The following is a 23,939-nucleotide window of genomic DNA, read 5'->3' on the forward strand; positions in this document are numbered from 1 at the left end:
GTCTGATATGTATTCTGAACTTTAACTCACATTTTACAAAAAAAAGTATATGCATATGCGGGGGGGTCTATTGCCTATTCAGTTAATCTTTTCATACTTGAAGACCCTCTCTTAACAGTGAAATTTATGAACTTTTAATGGTTCTTAAATTGATTACTTTTAAAAAATCATTAATCAGTTTGTTGACAAAACTTCTATTGATAGGGTGAAGAGTTAGTTTTTTCAGAGGCAGGAGTTTAAATACAAAAACAATAAGCTAATAGTACAAAACTAAAGGTGGTCTTTGTTACAGATCTCTTGTTTAATTAGCAATTTTGTCTTAGACTACCAGTCTCATCTGTCTTAGCAAATATTTTTCTCTTTTTCTATTGTTTTTGTTCTGTCTCCACACTTGTATGACCATGTTCAACTTTTTAAACTGGCAATGGGGAAAGATACTTCAACAATGTATATTAATCTTCTTTCCTTGGCAGGTTACTCAGTTGACAGGTTTCTCAGATCCTGTCTATGCAGAAGCATATGTTCATGTCAACCAGTATGATATTGTATTGGATGTGCTTGTAGTAAACCAGACCAGTGATACTTTGCAGAACTGCACATTAGAACTAGCTACACTGGGTAAGGAATAATCTAGTGCAACAAGAATATTTGTTGATATAATTAGGTCTGATATTAAGCAGTGGATATTGTTGAAGTACAAGAAATTGCATCTCATATTATAAATGCCTAAAGAATTGTTTAATAAAACCAACTACTTATCATCTTAAAAGGTATTTAAAAATGCTTTTTGAAGAATTGACTTTTCATGGAGCAAGTAAACTTTCTTCTGCTGGTACTGATAACGTGATCAAGTGTGTTCTGGGCAGTTTTTTTCCTGTACTTGCTTCACAGTCAGGGTTGAGGCAAGTTGGCAAGGCAGTGTGGGGAAACTTGGACTGCTGTTGCACATGTTTTATCTGCTCTATGGATGAATAAGGGACCTAGGCATTTCCATCACCTTTCATAAGCACTAAATTCAGACTAAAATCTTGGGAGGGGGGGTCAGAATGGGCACATGACTTGAATTTCACATGTGTCAAATAAGCTTTTTTCTGTCTTTATTTTCCTTCACATCAGTTTTATACATTTAATATGTTGATATTATAGACCAGTGGTTCCCAGCTGGGGCGCCCCAAGCCCCGATACCCTGTAGGGCAGAAGCTCCAAACCCATGGGCAGCGTTGGAGGGTGCCTAGGGGGCCTTGCCCCCACCTCCAACTGCAGTGCCAGAGCAGGGCAGTTCCAGGAGCCAGCTCCACACTTCCCTGCTTCCTGCTCCTCTCCCACTACCTGGCCAGGTCAGAGTCAAGAAGCAGCAGTGCAGGACAGCTGCTGCTCTGGTTTGTGCCATGGAGCAGGCAGCCACAGCACTCCCCCATCTCCTCCTCCTGCTGGTTACTGGGGATGCAGCTGCTCCTCAGCTCCCAACCCCCTTTTACTGCTCATGCAGCCAGTAAGAGCCACCTGGGCAGTTGACCCGGCTCCACGGCTGACAGAGCCCTAGGGGAGCAGTGACTGAAGGGGAAGGCCCTCCCAGCAAACAGCCCCTATCTGCCCCTTTTCATGCACACTGAGCTCCCCCTGCCTGCACACAGCCCCTGTCTACCTCTTCCCTAACAGTCCCTAGTTAGCCCCTCCCTGCACCCTGAGTGGTTTTCAAACTTTTTGAGCTGAGCTCCCCCTCTTTGAGTTATAATATGTGGTTGCACACCCACCCATCTAGACCCAGGGTAGCCTGCTGAGATTAGTCAGGTGGAAGTGGTTTTCCCTTCCCAGGCCCCACCATGCAGAGCTGGGCTGAGCTCTGGTGGGCCCTGCCTACTCCCCAAAATAGAAGTTAAACTGTGCCTATGCCCAAGGGCCCGCCTCCCTGCCCAGTGGCCAAAGCCCAGCGCCATTTGACTTCAGTGGGCTTTGAATCAGGCCATTAATGTTTTAATTAATGTGTACATTTCATTAGTGCTTCAGCTTTCAAATATGTTAGTTCAGTGTTTTACAATTTATTGACTTCATTGCAATTTTGGTAAGATTTTAGAATTCAGATCAGAAATGGTAATCTGCTGTGTCCTGAAACTGATTTTAATTGGACTTTATCTCTTGTCTGTTCGTAAACTGTTCTTTAAAAAAAATTTTTAACAGGTGATTTGAAATTAGTGGAAAAACCATCTCCTTTGACTCTTGCTCCTCATGATTTTGCAAACATTAAGGCTAATGTCAAAGTAGCGTCAACAGAAAATGGAATCATTTTTGGTAATATTGGTAAGTAGACAATTCTGTGTGCAACCTTAAAAAAATTAGAATACTTAACTTTCTGTGGAGAAGCAGAATTATTTTAAAAAAATTTAATGCTAGAAGATAAGTGAAATATTCTACAATATGGGAATGTTTTATTGCTGAATTTAAAAAAAATTCATTATGAACATAACTTTTAATATTTTTTAAAAAGCATGCTGGTGTAACGCAATGCCTGTGAGTGGTTACAGTGAGGATTGAACCTAAGACTCTTTGGATCTAAAAGCATGAGCCTCTTCTGCCTGAGCTAAAAGACCCACATCTGTTGATTCAAAGGCTGTAGGAAACTTTTAAATCTCTGGGAGCCAGCCACTAGAAGGACAGAGACCAACACTCTGCATGTGTTGGTTATACCGACAAATCTCAATTGAACACTCATTTTGTGTTGACAATTCTGTAGCCACTTTCAATTTGCAAACCTGTGGTTTTGTTTTTCTTGTTTGCAGTGTATGATGTATCTGGAGCAGCCAGTGACCGAAACTGTGTTGTCCTCAGTGATATTCACATTGACATCATGGATTACATCCAGCCTGCTTCTTGTACTGATGCAGAGTTCCGCCAGATGTGGGCAGAATTTGAATGGGAAAACAAAGTTAGTTCTTTTGGTTATGATCTATTCTATTTGCCATTGTTACCTAGCTTTACACTAGTACCTTGTCTCAACAGTTTTCAACTAAAACCATCACTGAAAAATGATTTCAGTAACACATTGGTTATTTTACATAACCCAAGCTTCATTTTAAAACTAGAAGGTTGCAGCTGTTTCCATTCTGTAGATAGCTTGCCCTATATAAGCCCTCGTCCAGACTAACCCGCGGCATCGGCGGGTTAAAATCGATTGCTCGGGGATCGATATATCGCGTCTAGTCTGGACGCGGTGTATCGATCCCCGAGCGCGCTTACATCGATTCCGGAACTCCATCAATCCGAACGGAGTTCCGGAATCGACACGGAGAGCCGCGGACATCGATGCAGCGCCGTCCAGACTGGTGAGTACCTCGATTTTAGAAATTCGACTTCAGCTACGTTATTCACGTAGCTGAAGTTGCGTATCTAAAATCGATTTTAATTTCTAGTCTGGACGTGGCCTTAGTTAGTGTACTGTTGTCTTCTGCCAAACCTCCTCATTTGAAAAGCAGCTCCAGGAGATGAAAGGAAGTCTCCAAGCTGTAAAATATGTAGCTCATTCATTTTAAAAGTCTGATTCTTCTGTTGGTTTCCTGTCACTTGTTTACTGAAGCTGGGCCTTGCTTTATGTCTGAGGTGCATGTAGAGCTTTACCTCCAATCCAAGGGAGGCTCAATTGCAGCTGCACAAATTGGCTTAGAGGGCGGTGCAGTACAGTGTATGAAGCCTGTCACTTATTCTTGTGGACATTGCAGAAATCTTTACAAGCTCAGCGTCTTTCAGGGTTCAGAGAATCGTAGAAACATAGGGCTGGAAGGGACCTCAAGAAGTCATCAAGTCCAGGCATCTACGCTGAGGCAGGAACAAGGAAATCTAGACCATCCATGATAGGTGTTTGTCCAACCAATTCTTAAAAGCCTCCAGTGATGTGGTTTCCACAACCTCACCTGGAACCATATTTCAGAGCTTAACTACAGTTACAGTAAGAAAGTTTTCTTAATATCTAACTTAAATCTCCCTTGTTGTAGATTAAGCTCATAACTACTTGTTCTACCTTCTGTGGACACAGAGAACAATAGATTACAATCCTTTTTATAGCAGCCCTTAACATATTCGAAGACTATCAGGTCTCCCCACAGTCGTCTTTTCTCAAGATTAAACATGCCCAGTTTGTTTAACTTTTCCTTATAGGTCAGGTTTTCTAAACCTTTTATCATTTTTGCTGCTGTCCTCTGTTTGATCACATCTTTCCTAAAGTGTGGCACCCAGAATTGGGTGCTGTACTCTAAGTAACGCCTCACTGCTGCCGAATAGAGTGGGACAGTTACCTCCCTTGTCTTACATATGACACTCCTGTTAATGCGCCCAAGAATATTAGCCTTTTTTGTGGGGGCATCACATTGTTGACTCATATTCAATTTGTAATCTGCTGTAGCCCCCAGATCCTTTTTCACAGTATTACTGCCTAGTCAGTTATTCCACATTTTGTAGTTGTGCATTTGTTTTTTCCTTCCTAAGTGAAGAACTTTGCACTTGTCTTTATTGAATTTCATCGTGTTGGTTTCAGACCAATTTTCACATTTTTTTGAGGCAGTTTTGAATTCTAATGCTGTCCTCCACAGTGTTTTCAACCCCTCTCTGCCTATTTTATAAGGCTATTCTCCACTCCATTATCCAAGTTATTAATGAAAATATTGAATAGTAGTGGTCCCTGCAGGACTGCGTAGACTTGCCCTCCCAATAACTACTTTTTGAGAATCATCTTCCAACCACTTTATAACTTTAATCTTGAATGCATTTCCATAGTTTTCTTGTGGGAATATCATGTGGGACTGTAATCAAAAACCTTGCTTAAATCAAAATATATCTTGTTTACTGCTTCCTGGATATCCAACAGGCTAGTAACCCTGTCAAAATGTTGAAGCAATTTGCATGTGATACGCACATCAAATTGGGCAACTCATTAGGGTCATTAAATAGAAAAAAAAGTGTACAATCCCAGTCTGTAATACAACAAATTACAGTTGTACTCAACTAAAAGGAATGCTAACATACTTTTCAGGCAGATTTTTTCCCCTCATTTTTTTTCTTTTCTCCCTATTCACTCTAGATTTCTTCTGTCTGGTAATAAGAGTCTAAACACCGGGGCTGGGAGCTCCCTGAGTCCAAATGATATATCTTTAGCCCTCTTCTGTTAGCACAGGCAGTGTTGAGCTAGCCCAAGAGCAACTTCAAAGGGACTGGTTCCTATGGTTGGCTGTTTGTGCCAGCTGTACCCTTCTCCTTGGGCACTGCTTTTCAGCAGATACCTGGATTTTTTTGGCAAGGTTTGAGCTAAGATCATAATGTTTTATGTAAGCTTTGATGTGCTAGGGCAGCCATCATGAAAAGATCTTTGAGAGGAGGCTGTGTGGTGTGCTTCCTGGAATAGTGAGGCAGTTAAAGCCCTCCGTACCTGTGTCTTTTCTCTTCCTCACGCCCCTTGACTTCATCACCCAGTTTGTCTGAGAGTTCCTTCCCTGGGTCTTGAACCTCGAGTAATCCTGGATCTTCACAATATGAGATAAAGCAGAGGCAGTTTGATTCTGGCACAGGAAAGTTTCTAGCAATGAAAAATGGAAAAATGGATGCACACACGCTCTCACTGCTCCACACAACCTTTCTTGCAATAACCTGTCCTCCATGCAGTTCTACCTGACTCAGGCTTTTGTTGGCCAATTAGCAGAATAAACCCCTTCTCCCATGGAGTTTAAAGTAAACATCTAAAGCCCACTTGCCGCTAAGACATATAAAACAGGTCCTGAACACTTGTAGTCATTAAAGTTCCAATGCCACTTAAGAGTATAAGTTTTTTGTGTCTTTTCCAAGTTCCTGCTCTAATTATGATTAGGGTGACCAGATAGCAAGTATGAAAAATCGGGACAGTGTATGGGGGGGTAATAGGTGCCTATATAAGAAAAAGCCCCAAATATCAGGACTATCTCTACAGAATCGGGACATCTGGTCACCCTAATTATGATCATCCTACCTAAATTTCTCTGGCAGTTTCAGCTGGATACAATACTCTTCTTCACCCTCTGTCCTAAACGGTCACAGTATCATTGTACAGTGTTGAACAGTATCATAGTACGCTATTGAATGGCTGCTTTTTTCAAGAGGTGGCTATATTTCATTGAAGAGTGAAGTAAACACTAGCATTGGTCAGTCAGAGAAAAGCTACTGGACTACATATATCTTTGACTTATTCTGGTATGGTAATTCAAATGTACACATTTAGGCTGTAACTAGACTTGAAGCAACCATTCATATAAAGACTCTTTCCACATGTTTAGCAACGTATGATGTACACTTATTTTGACTGTTACTTTGTACCATATATTTAAGTAAGAGGCCATCCCTACTTCACCGCTGGATGGTGGAAGATGAAACCTTTTTGTAAGATTCTCCAATACAAAAGGACTTACAGTCATCAACAAGTACAGTATGGTACTACAGGATAATTGACAGTGACACTTTCTTTTCCATGGTCTTAGAACAAAAATGATTTAAAACGTGTCAGAGAAGCTGATGAAGATGGTCACACCTTATTCTTTCTTTCTTGAAGGTTACAGTTAATACAAACATCATTGATCTAAATGAATACTTACAGCACATACTAAAATCAACCAACATGAAATGCCTTACCCCAGAGAAGGTAAGATACTTGCTGAAAATTCTTCAAGCACTTTTTAAACTGGAGTAAAATTACTGTGCGAGTATAAATAGATTTGGATGCCAAAATACAGCATATTTTTCCCCACCTCTTGAATTCTTCTTGGGCATTGATTTCACTCTTTGAATAATGTTGAGTTATTCTAACTTCGGAAGCCACGTGTTGCATAGGATAAGTTTCTTAGAACTCACATCAGATATATTTATATATTTAAAAAATTCAAAACAAAAACACACATTATTATACAGACACTCCTGCACAGACTTCTCCCTCTAGAGAGAGGATGAGAAAACAAACAATAAATCACAGATGTGTAGTCCAGTTGATTAATTCACTACTGGAAGGCACTAAGATACTAATGATGATAAACGTAGTATAGGAACCTATATAGAATAGTATTTTCCAGTACCCTTTTTGGAGTTTGTGTTCTTTAGACTATTTACCTGGTCTCGTTTCTAAATTTATACCTCTGCCAATTATATAGATCTTTGTTTAGTCTGGAAGATTTTAGTATTCTTTAGTATTTAATACACGTTAGAACTGTATGCTCTAAGAAAGCTAAAAGGAAATTCATGGTAACTAAGTAATTTTCAACCACTTTCTTGCTTTAGCTGAGCAAGAAGCAGTTAATAAAATGTCAGCTAATATATCTGCTTTAGAATGGTCAGCACAATTTTTTTCAATAGGTCAAGACTTCCTTCCTTTCAGTAGGAATTAATCTTTCTTAAAGCCTTTTTGCTATGCATTACTTCAGAGCCTGAAAATGCCACTTATATCTCATTTAAATGACTTGATTAAATCTGTCAGCTTTCATTTTAGAAAGCTCTATTGATGTTTCCTTCAGAACCAGAGTTCAGGTATCTTACAAAAAGCTGTATTTAGAAGGATAGGTTTTAAATATAAAAACCTATTGAGTTGTGCTTAATATGGAACAAAATGTTTCTGTTAAAGGACAATTAGCCTTTTGCAAAGAGTTAAATATAAGTGTTCTTTCCCTAGGCACTTTCTGGTTACTGTGGCTTTATGGCTGCCAATCTGTATGCGCGTTCCATATTTGGAGAAGATGCACTTGCAAATGTCAGCATTGAAAAGCCAATTCATCTTGGACCAGATGCTCCCGTCACTGGCCACATACGAATTCGTGCAAAGAGTCAGGTAATGAATGATAGTGTTTTTTTTAAAGCTTTGTATCCATAATTTTTATTATGAGTTCTATAAACATTTGCAGAGCTTGCACTGTAGTTTATGGTTAATTTTTAGTATTATTAATTAGATTCCCAACTTTCAGGAAAAGTGAAGAAGGAAATCCCTGTCTCAATTTTAAAACTAGATTTTCTGAATGAAAAGCTTTCATCTCCACTCCCCTTAGACAGCACTATATATATATATATATATATATATATATATATATATATATATATTAATATTAATATTATTTGGAGGGGAGACCAGTTCAACAGTTAAGTGGAACAGGGTACCTTAAACCAAATTAACGTGCCTCATACAGCAGTGCATTATTATAGTCCAAGATTTTGCTGTATTATTAACACATTCCATTTGCAAACCTAAGTTCTTTTGTTATTAAAAAGCATAATGTACTACCAATATGCCCCTCATACTGTTTCTCAAAGTGTTGAAACAACCATTGTAATTTTCATCTCATGTTGGAATAAAGGATTCTATTAAAAAAAAGCCAACATTGTTAGGAACCAGTAAGAAAGGGATAGATAATAAGACAGACAGTATCATAATGCCGCTATATAAATTCATAGTATGCCATGGCATGCTGTTCTGGCCACCCCATCTCAAAAAAGCTATTAGGGGTATGGAACAGCTTCCATCTGAGGAGAGATTAAAAAGACTGAGACTGTTCAGCTTAGAAAAGAGACAACTAAGGAAGGGTATGATAGAGGTCTATAAAATCATGAATGGACGGAGAAAGTGAATAGGAAGGGATATTTACCCCTTCACATAACACACAAATTAAGCATCACCCAATGAAATTAGTAAACAGCGGGTTTAAAACTAACATAAGGTAGTACTTCTTCACACTATGAACTGTCAACCTGCCGGGGATGTTGTGAAGACTAAAAGTATGAATTATCTAATTTCCTGGAGGACAGGTCCATCAGTGACTATTATCCAACATGGTCAAGGATGCAGCTCATGTTCTGGGTGTCCCTAAACCTCTGATTGGCAGAAGCTGGGACTCAATGACAGTTGCATTACTCAGTAATTGACCTTGTCCATTTCATCAGAAGTATCTGGCACTGGCTGGTGTCAGAAGACAGGATACTGGGCTAGATGAACCGTTGATCTGGTCCTGAATGGTCATTCTTATGGTCTTCTATGTATTTGCTGTGTATATAAAGGAAGTCTACTTATATAAAATATTCTCACTTGCCCAAAAAAAAAAAAAAAAAAAGTTTTTGTGGGAATTTTTTAGTCCTTTGAAAATGTAACCTTGAATAAAGAAGAAACTAATATATAACTAAAAGTATATTATATAGCTTATCATAAGGGTTCCTTTAGGACTTTCTGATTCAAAAGAACCATTTACTTCAGATGATGCTATTGGAAGAATTTTGAAATGGTTTTGATAGAAGTGGGTAGTATGTTTACAATGGAACCGATAATGTCAATGAAACTCTTACATAAGATGCTAAGTTCAGTTAAATCTGCGACTTGGTCTAACTTAGGGAGTAATTCACTATTGATTGAGTAGCAGCTGGAACTTTGAATTTCCTTTGTTAAAGTTAGAATCAGGACTCACAATTTGTCAGACCACTCTGTTTATTAGCGCAGCGCTCCGCCAATAACATTCAGAATATGAGAGTGGCCATGCAAGGCCCAAACAGTCTTATTTATACAGATAAAAGAGCGGGAATTTAGACAAAGGGACAAAGAAATCAAAACAGTAAAATTTACCTGGGGCACAGCATGCATATCCTATTTTCTTACTAACTGTTATCGATCTAAGGCTAATGCTTCACCAATTGCTCTTAAACGGTGCAATTGTTCTATGTTAATGTCTGTATTCCTGACACCTGGTTGCAACATTCCAACAACTTTGCTTAAAGGTACAGACAACATTTCTTTAATACTTTCTATTCTTACTATATAATTCATTCTACTTTCACACCTTACTGATGTTAGTTTTACTGAGACCCTAAAACAAACAAACACACACACACTCTCTCTCTTCTGTTTATGGGCTAGTATCATTTGTTGTGGAGGCAGAAAAGATTTTTGGGGGCTCAGCATATTGAGAGCTGGTGTGTCTATTTATAATTATTATTTTGTGTGTATTATGATAGTGCTGAGCTTTTCCAACACTCTAATTTCAATTTCAGCCATTTAGACTGACCTTTGTAACTGCTGGACTGACTACTTTTTAAAATGGTGCAACCTCAAGGGGTTAAAATTCTTGACTCTTGCTTTTTTGGGGTGATGCTACAACTTTCTAGTAGCAAAAGATATAGTTTATTTATGGTTCATTATTTCAGCAAGATATTGTAAGCAAATCTAGCTTATTCAGGCTTTTTGGAAACTATGTGCTCAACTGTAGCTACAAATAAATAAAATGTTGTCATTGCTGAATTAGAAATATTTTCTTTTCCATGTAATTAGTTTCAGGAATTTTATATACTGAACTTGTAGGTTAATACTGGTAACAAAGGGATGGTGGTGTTTTGGGTTTTTTTGGGGTGAGACGTTGACACTACTGTAATTTTATGAAATATCCCAGGTGTGAACACCTTTCCTTTTTTATTTCCTTACAGGGAATGGCCCTAAGTCTTGGAGATAAAATCAATCTGTCTCAGAAGAAAACGAGTTTATAAACTTTCCAGATAGTCTTTTCAGAGCTTTTACAATTAAATTTTAGGTATGTGGCTTGTTGAATTCAGAACATCTTGTATTTTTCCATGTTCTGTAATTGTAGAAGCAGAGCTTTTGCGCTGAATGCCTTCCAGCGGATAATTTATAGATTCTTCTGATCAATATTGAGTAAAACTTTAAAACATCAATTTATTTTTTTCTCTTTGTCTTAGAAGTCATGTATACTTTGTCTCTAATATATACTGACTATTTCACAGTACAATAAACAAATCTAAGCCAGGCTGTTTTTTTCTGATTTACAAATAAACTCAGTATTATTTGATTACTACTTTTTATATATCAAGAAAGTAAAGTTACATTGCTTGCAGTGTTTATTGTGAATGAATAACTCTGAAGTTTGTAAATATGCAGCTATGTGACTCTTAAACTAATACTGGGGCCTGGTCTACACTACGCGTTTAAACCAATTTTAGCAGCGTTAAACCAAATTAACGCTGCCACCGTCCACACAATGAGGCCCTTTATATTGATATAAAGGGCTCTTTAAACCGGTTTCTGTACTCCTCCCCAACGAGAGGAGTAGCGCTGAAATCAGTATTACCATATCAGATTAGGGTTAGTGTGGCCACAAATCGACGGTATTGGCTTCCGGGCGGTATCCCACAGTGCACCATTGTGACCGCTCTGGACAGCAATCTGAACTCGGATGCAGTGGCCAGGTAGACAGGAAAAGCCCCGCGAACTTTTGAATTTCATTTCCTGTTTGCCCAACGTGGAGCTCTGATCAGCACGGGAGGCGATGCAGTCCCAAATCCAGAAAGAGCTCCAGTATGGACCGTACAGGAGATACTGGATCTGATCGCTGTATGCGAAGACAAATCTGTTCTGTCAGAGTTCCGTTACAGAAGACGAAATGCCAAAGCATTTGAAGAAAATCTCCAGGCTATGATACAGAGTCCACAGCACAGTGCTGCGTAACAAGCGTAACGGAAAGCCAAAGAATCAAATGGATGCTCCTGGAGGGAGGGAGGGGGTACTGAGGACTCCAGCTATCCCACAGTCCCCAGCAGTCTCCGAAAATCATTTGCATTCTTGGATGAGCTCCCAATGCCTGTAGGATCAAACACATTGTCCGAGGTGGTTCAGGGTATATCTCATCAATTTACACACACACACCTCCGTGAAAGAAAAAGGAAAAAAATAGTTTCTTGACTTTTTTCAGTGTCACCCTACGTCTACTGCATGCTGCTGGTAGACGCGATGCTGCGGCAGTGAACAGCAGTATCCCCTCCCCGGTGGCAGACGGTACAATATGACTGCTATCCATTGTCATCATCAGCCCATGAGTGCTCCTGGCTGGCCTCAGCTCACATCGACCGGAGGTGCCTGGGTAAAAATAGGAATGACTCCCTGTCATTCCCAGTAGATGGTACAGAACGGCTGGTAACTGTCTTCATCATAGCAACTAGGGGCTGAGCTCCATCAGCCCCCTCCCTTTCATGTGTAAAGAAAAGATTCTGTACTGCTTGGACTATCATAGGAGCAGGATGCTGGGCTCCTCTCCCCCGCACCGTTTAATGTCCTGCCTGGGCTATCATAGCAGCTGGAGGCTGCCTCCCCCTCATTTTATCTCACTAACAAGTCAGTGTTTCTTATTCCTGCATTCTTTATTACTTCATCACACAAATGGGGGGACACAGCAACAGTAGCCCAGGAGGGTTGGGGGAGCAGGGAAGCAGCAGGTGGGTTTGCAGGGGCATCCCCTAGAATGGCATCAATAACTCATCATTTCTGCAGGATCTGACACAGAACAGCTGTGCTCTCTGGTTCTCTGATATACTGGTTCTCTAGTACACTTGCTCCATATTCTAGGCAGGACTGACTCTATTTTTAGATACCATAAAGGAGTCATTCCCATTTTTGTCTTTGCGCCCCTGGCCGACCTCAGCCAGGGGCACCCATGATAGCAGCAGACGATACAGAATGACTTGATAACCGTCATCTCATCGCCAATTTACAATAGCATGGCAGACGGTACAGAACAACTGATAACCCTCTCTGCTATCTTGCAAAGGCAAATGAATGCTGCTGTGTAGCGCTGCAGTACCACGTCTGTTAGCAACATCCAGCAGACATACGGTGACAGTAAAAAAAAAAAAAAAGCTGAACGGTCTCCATAGTTGCCATGCTATGACGTCTGCCAGGGCAATCCAGGGAAAAAGGGTGTGAAATGATTGTCTGCCGTTGCTTTCACGGAGGAAGGAATGAGTGATGACATTTACCCAGAATCACCCACGACACTGTTTTTGCACCATCATGCATTGGGGTCTCAACCCAGAATTCCAGTGGAGGGGGAGACTGTGGGAACTATGGGATAGCTATCCACAGTGCAACGCTCCAGAAATCGACGTTAGCCTCGGACCATGGATGCACGCCACCGAATTAATGTGCTTAGTGTGACCGCGTGCACTTGACTTTATACAATCTGTTTTACAAACCGGTTTATGTAAAATCGGAATAATCCCATAGTGTAGACATACCCTGTGATGTGCCCAAAGCAACTTAAACTTCAGAATTAAATCAAAGACTATCTTTTATGCAGTTGGTTTTGGTACTTTAATCACCTGTCACTGGCAAAACTTCAATGCTGAAAGCTAATGCAAATCCCAGCTCTTGCCAGCAATGGGTGAAATTTAAACTAAATCATGTTCTTTAAACTGATTCTGTTTGAGAGAAATTGGAATGATGAATTAGGAAAATCTTGGTGTTTCTTTTTATCTGTTATGAGTCTGTTTTTAGTAGCATATTTTGCTCATCTCAGAATACCAAAAAGGGAAAGTGGTGTGTTAGCACTAAGCTGTAGAAATGTGAGCAATGTTTTAACTGGATGCAGTGCACATAGCCACCTTCATTAGCTCAGCAAGAAAGGATTCAGATTGTGTGTGATCTTGAGTTGAAGAACAATAAATTGCACTGCATTTGTGTGGTACACAAATTATGGAAAAGGTTTAGGAGGGAATCTAAATGGTGGTATAAGCATATCTTTCTGCTAATGTTTGCATACAATATTGTAGATGGCAGAGCTATATTAAAATAACTTAAGAACCTAAGTACACCCCCCTCATGGCCTTGCCCCCTGCTTGGGCAGCAGTGCTATTGGCCATCTGCTGAGGGGGTGAGGAGCCCACCGCTCCTCTTTGAGAAAACGGGGGCCTCCCTGCTTCCCAAACTTTCGTTCTATCTTCAGCTCCCGCTCACCTAGAGGGAGAGCTCTGCATGAACAGCAGTGGCTGGGAGAATCCCTTTCATCCACCCACCACCCCTCCTGAACCCCAATTTCTCTCCTGGGATGGAACAGACCACCTGCTCCAGTGGGCTTCAGAGTCAACACCCCAGTAAAATGGTTGAAACAGCTTGCATCTCTCAGCTGTTGTTTTAGGCTGTTTGCAAAATTTATTGTCAAGTTATCAAGCTGCTTTTTTTTTTAAAAAAGGAGAACTAAAAACATCATTTTGCTTTTAAACAAAACTGTCGTCAGTAGTTACCAGTGTGGTGCTCTGCTCTTGTTCGATTATGATAACATCGGCTGCGTGTGAGTTCCCTCTGTGAGCTGCCCCAGTTCTACTCAGATAGCTGACAGAGCAGACCCCAAGAGAACCCCCACAGACTACAGACTCTAGTAAGGTACGAAGGAACCCGAGCCAGGTTGATTGTCATATGAAGCACAGTAATAGTTTCCTTTAGACTCTACAGGACATACTACTAATATGTGTTCCCCAGCGATGGACACAGCTCAGTCAGTGGTGGGACACTCCACTCCACTGCCCCCTAGGCTGGACAAAGATGTGCACTCCGGGACCTCCTTTTATACAGTTACAGGACAGATTACTCATCCCTCCTAATGTATTGAAGTACAGCCCCTTGACTCATTGGGGCCTGTCTTCTCCTTTGATCATGTTGTATCAGACTGATCTATCCATCATGCTGTCCTTTTGACCCTGTCTTTAAGATGCACCTGCTTCTAGCAGCCCTCTTCTCGCCAACTTCTGTGAGTGAGGCCTGCCTCTGGCTCACAGCCCAGCTTTTGCTTAGCAATGCTTGGAAGTACTTTGGTTCAGGCTTCAGGCCTCAGACTGGGCCTCAGACATGAGTTTATATTTCCAGAGTTAGCTGGAAATGAAGAGAGCCAGAAGCATGTGACCAGCAAAGATCTTGTAGACCAGTTTGAAAACTGCTGTTCTAAGGCAGGGGTGGGCAAAATTTTTGGCCTGAAGGCCACATCTGGGTATGGAAACTGTATGGAGGGTCATGAATACTCACAAAATTAGGGGTTGGGGTGTGGGAGGGGGTGTGGGCTCGGGGGTGGGGCCAGAAATGAGTTCAGAGTGTGGGAGGGGGCTCCAGGCTGGGGCAGGGGACTGGGGTGTTGGGGGGGGTGGGCTCTGGCTGGGGATGCAGACTTTGGGATGGGGATGAGGGGTTTGGGGTGCAGGAGAGTGCTCTGGTCTGGGACTGAGGGGTTTGGAGGGCGGTAGGGAGGGATTGGGGGTTGGGGCATGGGAGGGGATCAGAGGTGCAGGCTCTGGCTAGGTGGCTCTGAGCGCTGCCCTGTCTGCAGGTGCCGCCCCTGCAGCTCCCATTGGCCATGGTTCCCAGGCAACGAAAGCTGGGGGGGGGTGGCAGTTAGGGCAGGGGCAGTCTGTGGAGCCCCCTGACTGCCCCTACACGTAGGAGCTGGAGAAGGGACATGTTGCTGCTTCCAGGAGCCAAGGCTCACGCGGAGCAGGGCAAGCCCCAACCCTGCTCTCCGGTGGGAAGCTTGAGGGCCGGATTAAAATGTCTGAAGGGCTGGATGCGGCCTCTGGACTGTAGTTTGCCCATCTGCCCACCCCTGTTCTAAGGGGTGCAAGAGACTGAATCTGAGTAATTGGTATGGAAAAATAAGATGGGCTTTAATAGGCATGCAAATCTTGTCATAGGTTCCCAGATCTCAATTAGGTGTGTCCTACAAGAGCATTTGTTGCTTGTCAATAGAGAAATTACTAAATCAAGAAGACCGCTTTGCTTTAGGATCCAGTCACCCAACATACAACTTTTTAAATTGAAATAAAATTTATGCAAAGCAGGTATTGGAACATGGATACGCAACATTTTATAAAACTCCAGCATTGGAGCATAGCAACCTGTTCTGGTGGTCATAAAATTATGTACACTATATAACACCCACACAGTAAATACCTACAGAACGTAAATGCCTTCTAAAGCCTTGGCTTATGAAACTCAGGAAAGAAGCTGGAGCAGCTATAAGCCAGTGTGATATTTTAGAAACAATATCTGATGACAGATGATGTTTCTGTTTTGCTATACAGATGTATGGAAAAAAGCAACAATGTGTGTATACATATGACAAAAAGCCCAAATACAACCCCCAAATTTATAAAGGTTGCATAAGAGGGTGCTATCTTACAACTGGTCTGAAATTTGGTGATTTAGTATTTTAAAGCATTAATGAGGAGGAGAGAAATCAAGGAAATACCCTTAAAATCTAGGATGTTTGTGGGTTTTTGTTTTGTTTGGTTTTTGACACGAAACAGATATAGAATGAATCTTTCCTATAGTTTGGAACGTTTTCACTGTTTTAGGTATATTTACAGGTTGCCTATCTGCATAATCAGTGCATGATGGTACTGACAGCTCAGTATAATGCATCTGTGTCAGGGCTGACTTTTTCCTCTAGAGATTGTAATTTTCAGAAGCACAGTGACATAGTTTGATTGTGTACGTATGGATTAGGGAGTCTCTCATATATGAAGGACATGACAATGATTTCATTGCGGGGGGGATGTAGATTAAATTTACGTAGTCCTAACCATCTTTTGCACATAAATTTTAGGCAAATTTTTGTTTTTGATTAAAGCTGCAAATATACAACTTATCTCACTGGACTGGACCTTTCTCCCAGTCCCCTGAGAATCCCCTTTTATGACCATTTTGCATAGTGTATTTTAGCCTCTCTCAGATTCTAGTGTATTGTTTGCAACTTGAATGTATTACCTAGAATGATCCAGAGTAGAGCTGTGCAGGAAATGGGTTTTTTTTTCCATCACGAGAAAAATTGAGATTTCAGATGTTTTTCCTGTTTTGCATTAGCGTGAAACAAAGACCTTTCAAAATTTAGAAAGAGAGAACGCATGCAGACACCCGTCCTTAGAACAACCAAGAGTCTGGTGGTTTGGGCACTCACTTGGGATGTGGGTGATCTTTGCTCAAGTATACAGAGTTAGTAATAGAATGGCATCTTGATTTTGTTAGATAAGTAATATTTTTAATGTGCCACTTGTTATCCCAAGACTGGGTGTGGGATCCCATGTGTGAGCCGAGGATCCTGATCCCAAGTGTGCAGACAGAGCTTTTGCACATCTAAGGACTGGGCCAGTATCTCTAAATTTAGAAATAACCCAGAGGCTTTAAATTGTAGGCGTTTTTATGAAAGCATTACATAACCAAGTAACCCACATGAACAAATACATCTACTTTTTTGATGGGTTGATAGTAATACCATTTGATAAAAAAAACTGCTTTTTTCTCCCTCTTTCTAATTGAGGTTCTGTGTGGTAGAATTGTGTTGGATTTTTTTCTGCATTTCTAATTCTTGTTCATGCTCACTGACAGGATTCTTGGAAATGCATTCTCATTTTTGTGAAAGATTTATATTTAGAAATGTTTGAACATCAAAACTTCATATATGAGATTTATTCTTAGAATCTCAAAAAATAGTGTTTTCCCCTTTGATCTCCAATGGTTCCAAATAACTTCCTGGAATTCATTTTAGCAGTTATTGATACATGTATTAAAAGACAGGATCTGCACACACTAGGTTGTCCTTAAACTGCAGATTTATTTCTTGAGAATACATAATGATACCTCCAAAAATGATCTTAAGCAGATCACTGTAGACTGCATGGCTCTGGGAAGAAGAATAAAAGAGTTTGGGGCTCAAGGGGTGTTCTCATCCATCCTACCTGTTGAAGGAAAAGGCCGAAGCAGGGACCATTGAATCGTGGAAGTAAATGTGTGGCTACGCAGGTAGTGTCGGTGAGTGGACTTTAGCTTCTTCGACAATGAGCTGATGTTCCAGGAAAGAGGGTTACTCTGTTGGGATGGGCTCCATCTATGGGAAGAGAATCTTTGGACACAGTCTGGCTAACTCTATAAGGATAGCTTTAAACTTAGTCTTATGGGGGATGGTGACAAAAATCCAGCTATGCGCATCTAGGCTCAAGTAACAAAGACAAGGAGAAGGAGCCAAATTCTGGGGAAGGGACTAGAAACTGCATTAAAGAAGCGAGAAGAAAAACAACAAGGTAGTCTGCTAAATATCTTCGATGACTGTATACCAATGCAAGGAGTATCGGGAACAAGCAGGATGAACTAGAAATCATGGTATATGAAGAAATGTATGACTTAATTGGCTTTACAGAGACTTGGTGGGACTACTCCCATGACTGGAATACTAGCATTGAGGGATATAGCTTGTTCCAGAAGGATACGTATGGGAGAAAAGGAGGAGGCATTGCACTGTCACTGTATGTCAAGAATATATACACCTTGCTCCGAGGTCCAAGAGGAAGTGAACAGAAGCCCTACTGAGAGTATCTGGGTAAAGACAAAAAGGAAAAAGGATGGTAGTGATGTTATGGTGGGGGTCTATTACAGACCACCAAATCAAGAAAAGGAAGTGGATGAGACATTCTTCAAGCAGGTAACAAGATTAGCTAACATACAGGGGCCTGGACTAGATGACTCTCGAGGTCCTTTCCAGGTCTATGATTCTATGAGCTAGTATTAATGGGGATTTTAATTTCCCTGATATCTGTTGGAAGACTATTACAGCAAAATAGTCAGGAACTTGGGAGGAAGTGATCACAATCAATAGAATTCAAGATCCTAAGGAAAGGAGAACATGAGAACAGCAAAACAAGGACACTGGACTTCATAAAGGAAGATTTCAATCAATGCATAGAAACAGGAGGTAAGGTCCCATGGAAAGACCAATTAGGAAGAAAAGGAGATGAAGGGGGCTGGCAGTTCCTAAAAGATGCAATAATAGAGGCTCAATATCAAATTATTCCAACACAGAGGAAAGATAGGAAGAGTCACAGGAGACCAAGGAGCTTTTCAGCTATCTAAAAACCAAATGGGATACATGCAGGAAATGGAAGGAGGGGCTTGTCACCAAGGAAGTATCCATGGGAATAGCGCAAGTATGTAGGGAAAAAATCAGGCAAGCCAAGGCAGGGAATGAGTTACAATGGTCAAGAAATGTTAGAGACAACAAGAAAGGGTTCTACAAATTTGTCAGACAAAAAAGAAAGATCAGGGATGATGTGGGTCTTCTGCTCAATGGAGAAGATGAACTGGCAAAGGAAGATAAGAGGCAGAGCTGCTCAATGCCTACTTTGCTTCAGTCTGCACACAAAAAATAATGCGGCCAGATGACTAGCAAAGTTATTACAGACAATAAAGGGGAAGGGATGCAGATCAGGATAAGTAAAAAACACATCACAGATCTTCTGACTAATTTGAATGAATTCGAGTCAGCAGAGCTTGAAGCTGTTCACCCAGGGTGCAGAAGAAATCTTTGCACCATTGGCAATAATATTTGCAAACTCATGGATGATAAGTTAGCCCTTCTCCAGTCTTCCGGGACCTAACGTAGTGCCCATCTTTAGGTGACCCACATCCACACAATATTTATACTAACTGTATGGTCCTGAGGATGTCACATGGGCTGCAGCTGTGTGCTGATTGGGCTGCAAGCGGCCCGCAGGCCGTGGGATCAGAACCACTGTACTACAGCAATGTGTAAAATATTCAATTTGAAAATATTTGGAGGATGAAGGGGTGGTCACTTGCAGCCAGCATGGATTTACTAAGACCAAATCATGCCAAACCAGCTTCATTTCCTTTGACAAGGTAACTGGTTTGATGGATAGGGGGAATGCAATGAACTTAGTATACCTGGATTTTAGCAAGGCTTTTGACACAGGCCCATATGACATTTTCGTAAGTAAGCTGGAGAAATATAGGCTTGGTGGCTAGCATTAGGTGGACAGGTAATTGGTTAAACAACTGCAAACAAAGAGAAACTATTAATTGGAAGGAGGTTCTCAGGTAGGGTTCCACAGGAATCTGTTCTGGGTCTGGTGATGTTTAACATCTTTGTTAATTACCTGGATGTAGGAACAGAGTGCATATTGATCAAATTTGCAGATGGCACAAAGTTAGGGGGGTTGCCAGCACTTTGGAGGATAGAGCTAAATTTCAAAGGGATCCTGATAAATTGGAAAACTGAGCTAGAGACAACAAAGACAAATGTAAGGTGCTACACTTAGGGAAGAAAAACAAATGCACAAATACAGAATGGGCGATAACTGGCTTGGCAGCAGCACTGCTGAGAAGGATCTGGGAGTTGTGGTGGATCACAATCTCAACACGAGTCAAGAATGCAATACTGTTGCAAAAAAAGCAAATGCAATTTTCTATTGCATTAATGGAGGCATAGCATGCAAGTTACGGCAGGTGATAGTACCGCTCTACTCTGCACTGGATAGGCCTCAGCTGGAGTACTGTGTCCAGTTTTGGTCACCGAGGTAGAGAAACTGGAAAGGATCCACAGGAGAATGATGAAGATGATCAAAGGGATAGAAGGCAAGCCACATAAGCAAAAGCAGAAGGAACTGGGTATGTTTAGTTTGGAAAAGATGAGATTAAGGGTGGGTATGATAGCAGTCTTCAAATACTTGGAAGGCTGCCATAAAAAAGATGGAGAAAAATTGTTCTCTCTTGCCACAGAGGGCAGGACAAGAGGCAATGGGTTCAAACTGCCGCACAGCAGTTTTAGATTAAATCTCAGGAAAAACTTCCTAACCGTAAGAACAGTAGGACGATGGAATGAACTGCCTAGAGAAGTTTTGGAAGTTCCTTCGCTGGAGATTTTAAAAAAGAGGCTGGATAGCTGTCTGTTGTGGATGTTTGGACACTACAAATCCTGCATCTTGGCAGGGGGTTAGACTAAACAACCCTTGTGGTCCATTCTAACCCTATGGTTCTGTGATTCTATAAGTGTTTAACCATATGCAGCATCTTTACTTTTTTGACAGGATTCCCTATGGCCTTTGCATTGTCTGAGCTCTGATTTTTCCTTTCTTTTGTTTGAATATTTTATGGCAGTGACAAGAATTACCTGATACGTCATTTCATGCAATGTCCCAGCATAACACAGCATGCTGAATAGAAACTCACTTGACTAGTCTTTATGCTTGTTTTTCATATGAAGTCTATCATTATTTTCCATAAACATTTGCATATAATGACATTACTGGTCCAAATTCTTTTGAGTTACAGCCACTGAAATGCTCCCTTTGAAAATTGCCCCTGTGCAGAAGGCCCATGCACCACTTAACTCCAAATTAAGTCATATGTTGAGAGCTTAAATAAGATATTGGTGGTGTATAGGCCTAGAGCTGGACAAAAACTTTTCTAAAAAACATTTCTCTGTCAAAACTGAAAGGTTTTGTGGAAATGTGTCCGTTTCAATACACAATATCAGTAAGGGGCATATTGCCCATGTCAGAATAGCAATAGCTTTACATTGAGGCACTCACTGGCAGTGTGGAATACCTAAGTTCAGGTCCAAGCTCTGCCTGATTCAGAACAGGGACTTGAAGGTGACTCTTCTCCATCCTTGGTGATTGTCCTGCCTGCTGATCTATTGGCTCTTCTGGGTTGGCTCTGGCTCTTGTGTTATGACATAAAAAATTTCCAAAGGTTTCAGTTTTGTTCCAATGCAAAATGAAAACAAATATCAAAACCATTTTGGTTTTGTTTTCTGGCCACTATAAACCTCCTACTGATTGCCTGCACAGGGACTATTTCAATTAGTTGTACAATTTGGCTCACTGTGCTGTAATACAATATCCTATTGTGACGGGTTCCTCCTGGGGTGCCACCTGGAATTGGAGTACCACTGAGCCCCCCTGACCCACAGCCTTGCTCCCTCTCACACTGTACTGCTGTGACAAGCTGCAAAGCCTTCCAGCCTGCACTTTCGCCAGCATTCATACAGGTAGGGATACACTCAGGTGCAGTTACACACAGGCTCTCTAACCACCAGCTTCCCAGCCTAGGACCACAGAGCACTACTGTCCTGCTCTGGTCAAATCTGGCCACTATACAGGTTTAATACCTGGTCTGCCTTTCCCTCAATGTGAAGAGAACAATGCATGCTTGTGGTGACCAAGCAGAGATTTTCCCCAAGTACTCCAGTAAAAGCTCACTAATTTAAATTAAAACATAAAATAAGTTTATTAACTACAGAAGAATAGATTTTAAGTCATTATAAGTGATAGCAAACTGTTCAAAACAGATTACCTAGTAAATAAACAAAACCGCAAACTGAGCTTAATAAAACTAGATGCGTAGAATATGAATTATCTAATTCTCACCCTGACTGATAAACAGGCTGGCAGATTCTTAAGGCACAAGCTATTTGGCTGTGCAGCTTGGGTTTTCCAGGTTTTTATACACAGGCTAGAAATCCCTTTTAACTTGGGACCATCACTTCCCACAGTTCAGTCCTTGCCCCTGAGGTGTTTCCAAGTGTGGTGTTGTAGGGAGAGTGCAGTACCATCGTGATGTCATTTCCTCCTTTTATATCTTCTTCCCACTTGCTGGAAAGCTGTTTTGCTATGAGCTGGGTCAAACAGTTCCCACTGCGTAGTGCTATCTCTGAGAGGTTTCTATTGTACACAGTTCCTGGGGTAATCCTTGTGCCTGTATGCATTTCCTCAATAAGCCATTAACATTATGTGGCCTTTTTACTGTTATACTTGAAAGGCTGCTTGTGGGTGTTTTCAGCCTCACAACATGTTTCAGTAACACATACGTAGCCAAACTTCATGACTTCGCATACAACAATAGCATATACAATCTAATGAGATATTCATGTCTAGCAGATCAAGACTTTTAGAATGATACTTCACAAGGCATTCTTTGTACAAAACATATCCTAATTACATGACAGTGGTAAATACTGGGGTGCCAGGTGTCACACTTATGATATATAATGGCAACCTGGGGTAACACATGTTGCTCTTGTACACTACATTATTACATATTTGGATTCTGTAAAGCATGTAGTAAAACTGAAATTCAGTTTCTCATTAGTTTAATTCCAGGTATAGTTAAAATGTCCAGCTTGCCTACAAAATACAATATTCACTCAGAGCCTAATTCAACTATTTAAATTAATCCAAGTAGTGTTGGGCCCTTGCACCAGCTTTTCTTTTCAAAGGTGCAAGAAAATAAGCCATTAAAAAACCTCCAAAGTCTCTGACCAGGCAATACTCTCATGCTATAGGAATTATTTAGAAGCAAGTAATGGGTATTTTCCAGATTGAGCTAGTGCATCTTTAACGACAAATATAACTATTGCAGGATTTGTATGCCTGTTCCATAAGTAAGAACAGTTTTTGGGTTTTTTTCCTATGCCTGTTCTTGCTTATGGAAGAGTCATACAAGTCCAGCTACAATACTATATCTAGCCTTAATAAATGCAAATGTTACCATAGAAACCTCACTTTGAGAGAGGTAATTATGATATATTGGAATGCCAAAGAAACCTGTTCTGTCAGCATGCAGACGCTAGTAGCAGATGAAGACATTTATCAGTAAGTCACTTAAGCCGGTTATTTATGGAAAATGCAAATGACTTAAGACATTCCACTTTATGAAATTTCTTTGTAATTAAGTGAAAAATCAGGGACCATATTAATTCCAGCTAATTCCTTGTGTATTATTGTACAGTACTAACAAATCAAACTGTCTTTCCTATTAAATACTTGTTTAACTTTATATTTGTGGAAAGTTCAGGTATTCCTTAACAGCTTTCTGCAACCATACAAAATGATATAGCAGTTATAGGCTTTTCAATGTACATAGTTTGCAGAGAAGAGCCTTGAGCTGCAACATTGTATTTGTACTTGCATTTGCTTACCACTGGTATGCTACAAATACCACTTCCTGTTGCTGTACAGGTTTTCTTTGTGAAGTTAGTACTGTAGGTGTCTTTGAAAGGGCACAGAGGGTAAATCTTATAAAACATATGTAAATCAATGGAACTTCGACTCCTAAATCATTTAGAGGCCTTTAAAAATTTTACTCAGAATCCCTACTTGATTTTCAACAGTTAACTCTCTCTGCTCAAATCTCCTGCAGGTGTTTAGTCTAGTGCAGCAAGGCAGAACTGGGACCTGGCGATCCAATCAGACACCGAAAGCGAGCCCTGGAAAACAGCTGTCTGTAAGTCAGATGGGAGAGGGGTCTTTGTCAGAGTTCTACATCCAGTTGTTGGAAGGGTGACCAAAAT

At 40.8% G+C, this 23,939-nt stretch overlaps 2 protein-coding genes across 4 annotated transcripts in view; both read left to right on the forward strand.

Moving 5' to 3' along the window:
• The window catches only part of COPB1 (COPI coat complex subunit beta 1), a 39,952-nt gene extending 29,120 nt beyond the window's left edge, over positions 1-10,832 (forward strand). For all 3 annotated transcript variants that reach the window (XM_050954518.1, XM_050954517.1, XM_050954519.1), the window contains exons 17-22: positions 474-618; positions 2,179-2,298; positions 2,778-2,923; positions 6,563-6,652; positions 7,670-7,825; positions 10,453-10,832. In XM_050954518.1, the coding sequence (XP_050810475.1) occupies positions 474-618; positions 2,179-2,298; positions 2,778-2,923; positions 6,563-6,652; positions 7,670-7,825; positions 10,453-10,512 (717 nt within the window). In that variant the 3' untranslated portion in view covers positions 10,513-10,832. The remainder of the gene's footprint in view (positions 1-473; positions 619-2,178; positions 2,299-2,777; positions 2,924-6,562; positions 6,653-7,669; positions 7,826-10,452) is intronic.
• The window catches only part of LOC127051789 (uncharacterized), a 434,435-nt gene that overhangs the window by 128,972 nt on the left and 281,524 nt on the right, over positions 1-23,939 (forward strand). The gene's annotated exons all lie outside the window — the stretch shown is intronic.

This window comes from Gopherus flavomarginatus, chromosome 5 (assembly GCF_025201925.1).
Source record: "Gopherus flavomarginatus isolate rGopFla2 chromosome 5, rGopFla2.mat.asm, whole genome shotgun sequence".
NCBI classification, from domain to species: Eukaryota; Metazoa; Chordata; order Testudines; family Testudinidae; genus Gopherus; species Gopherus flavomarginatus.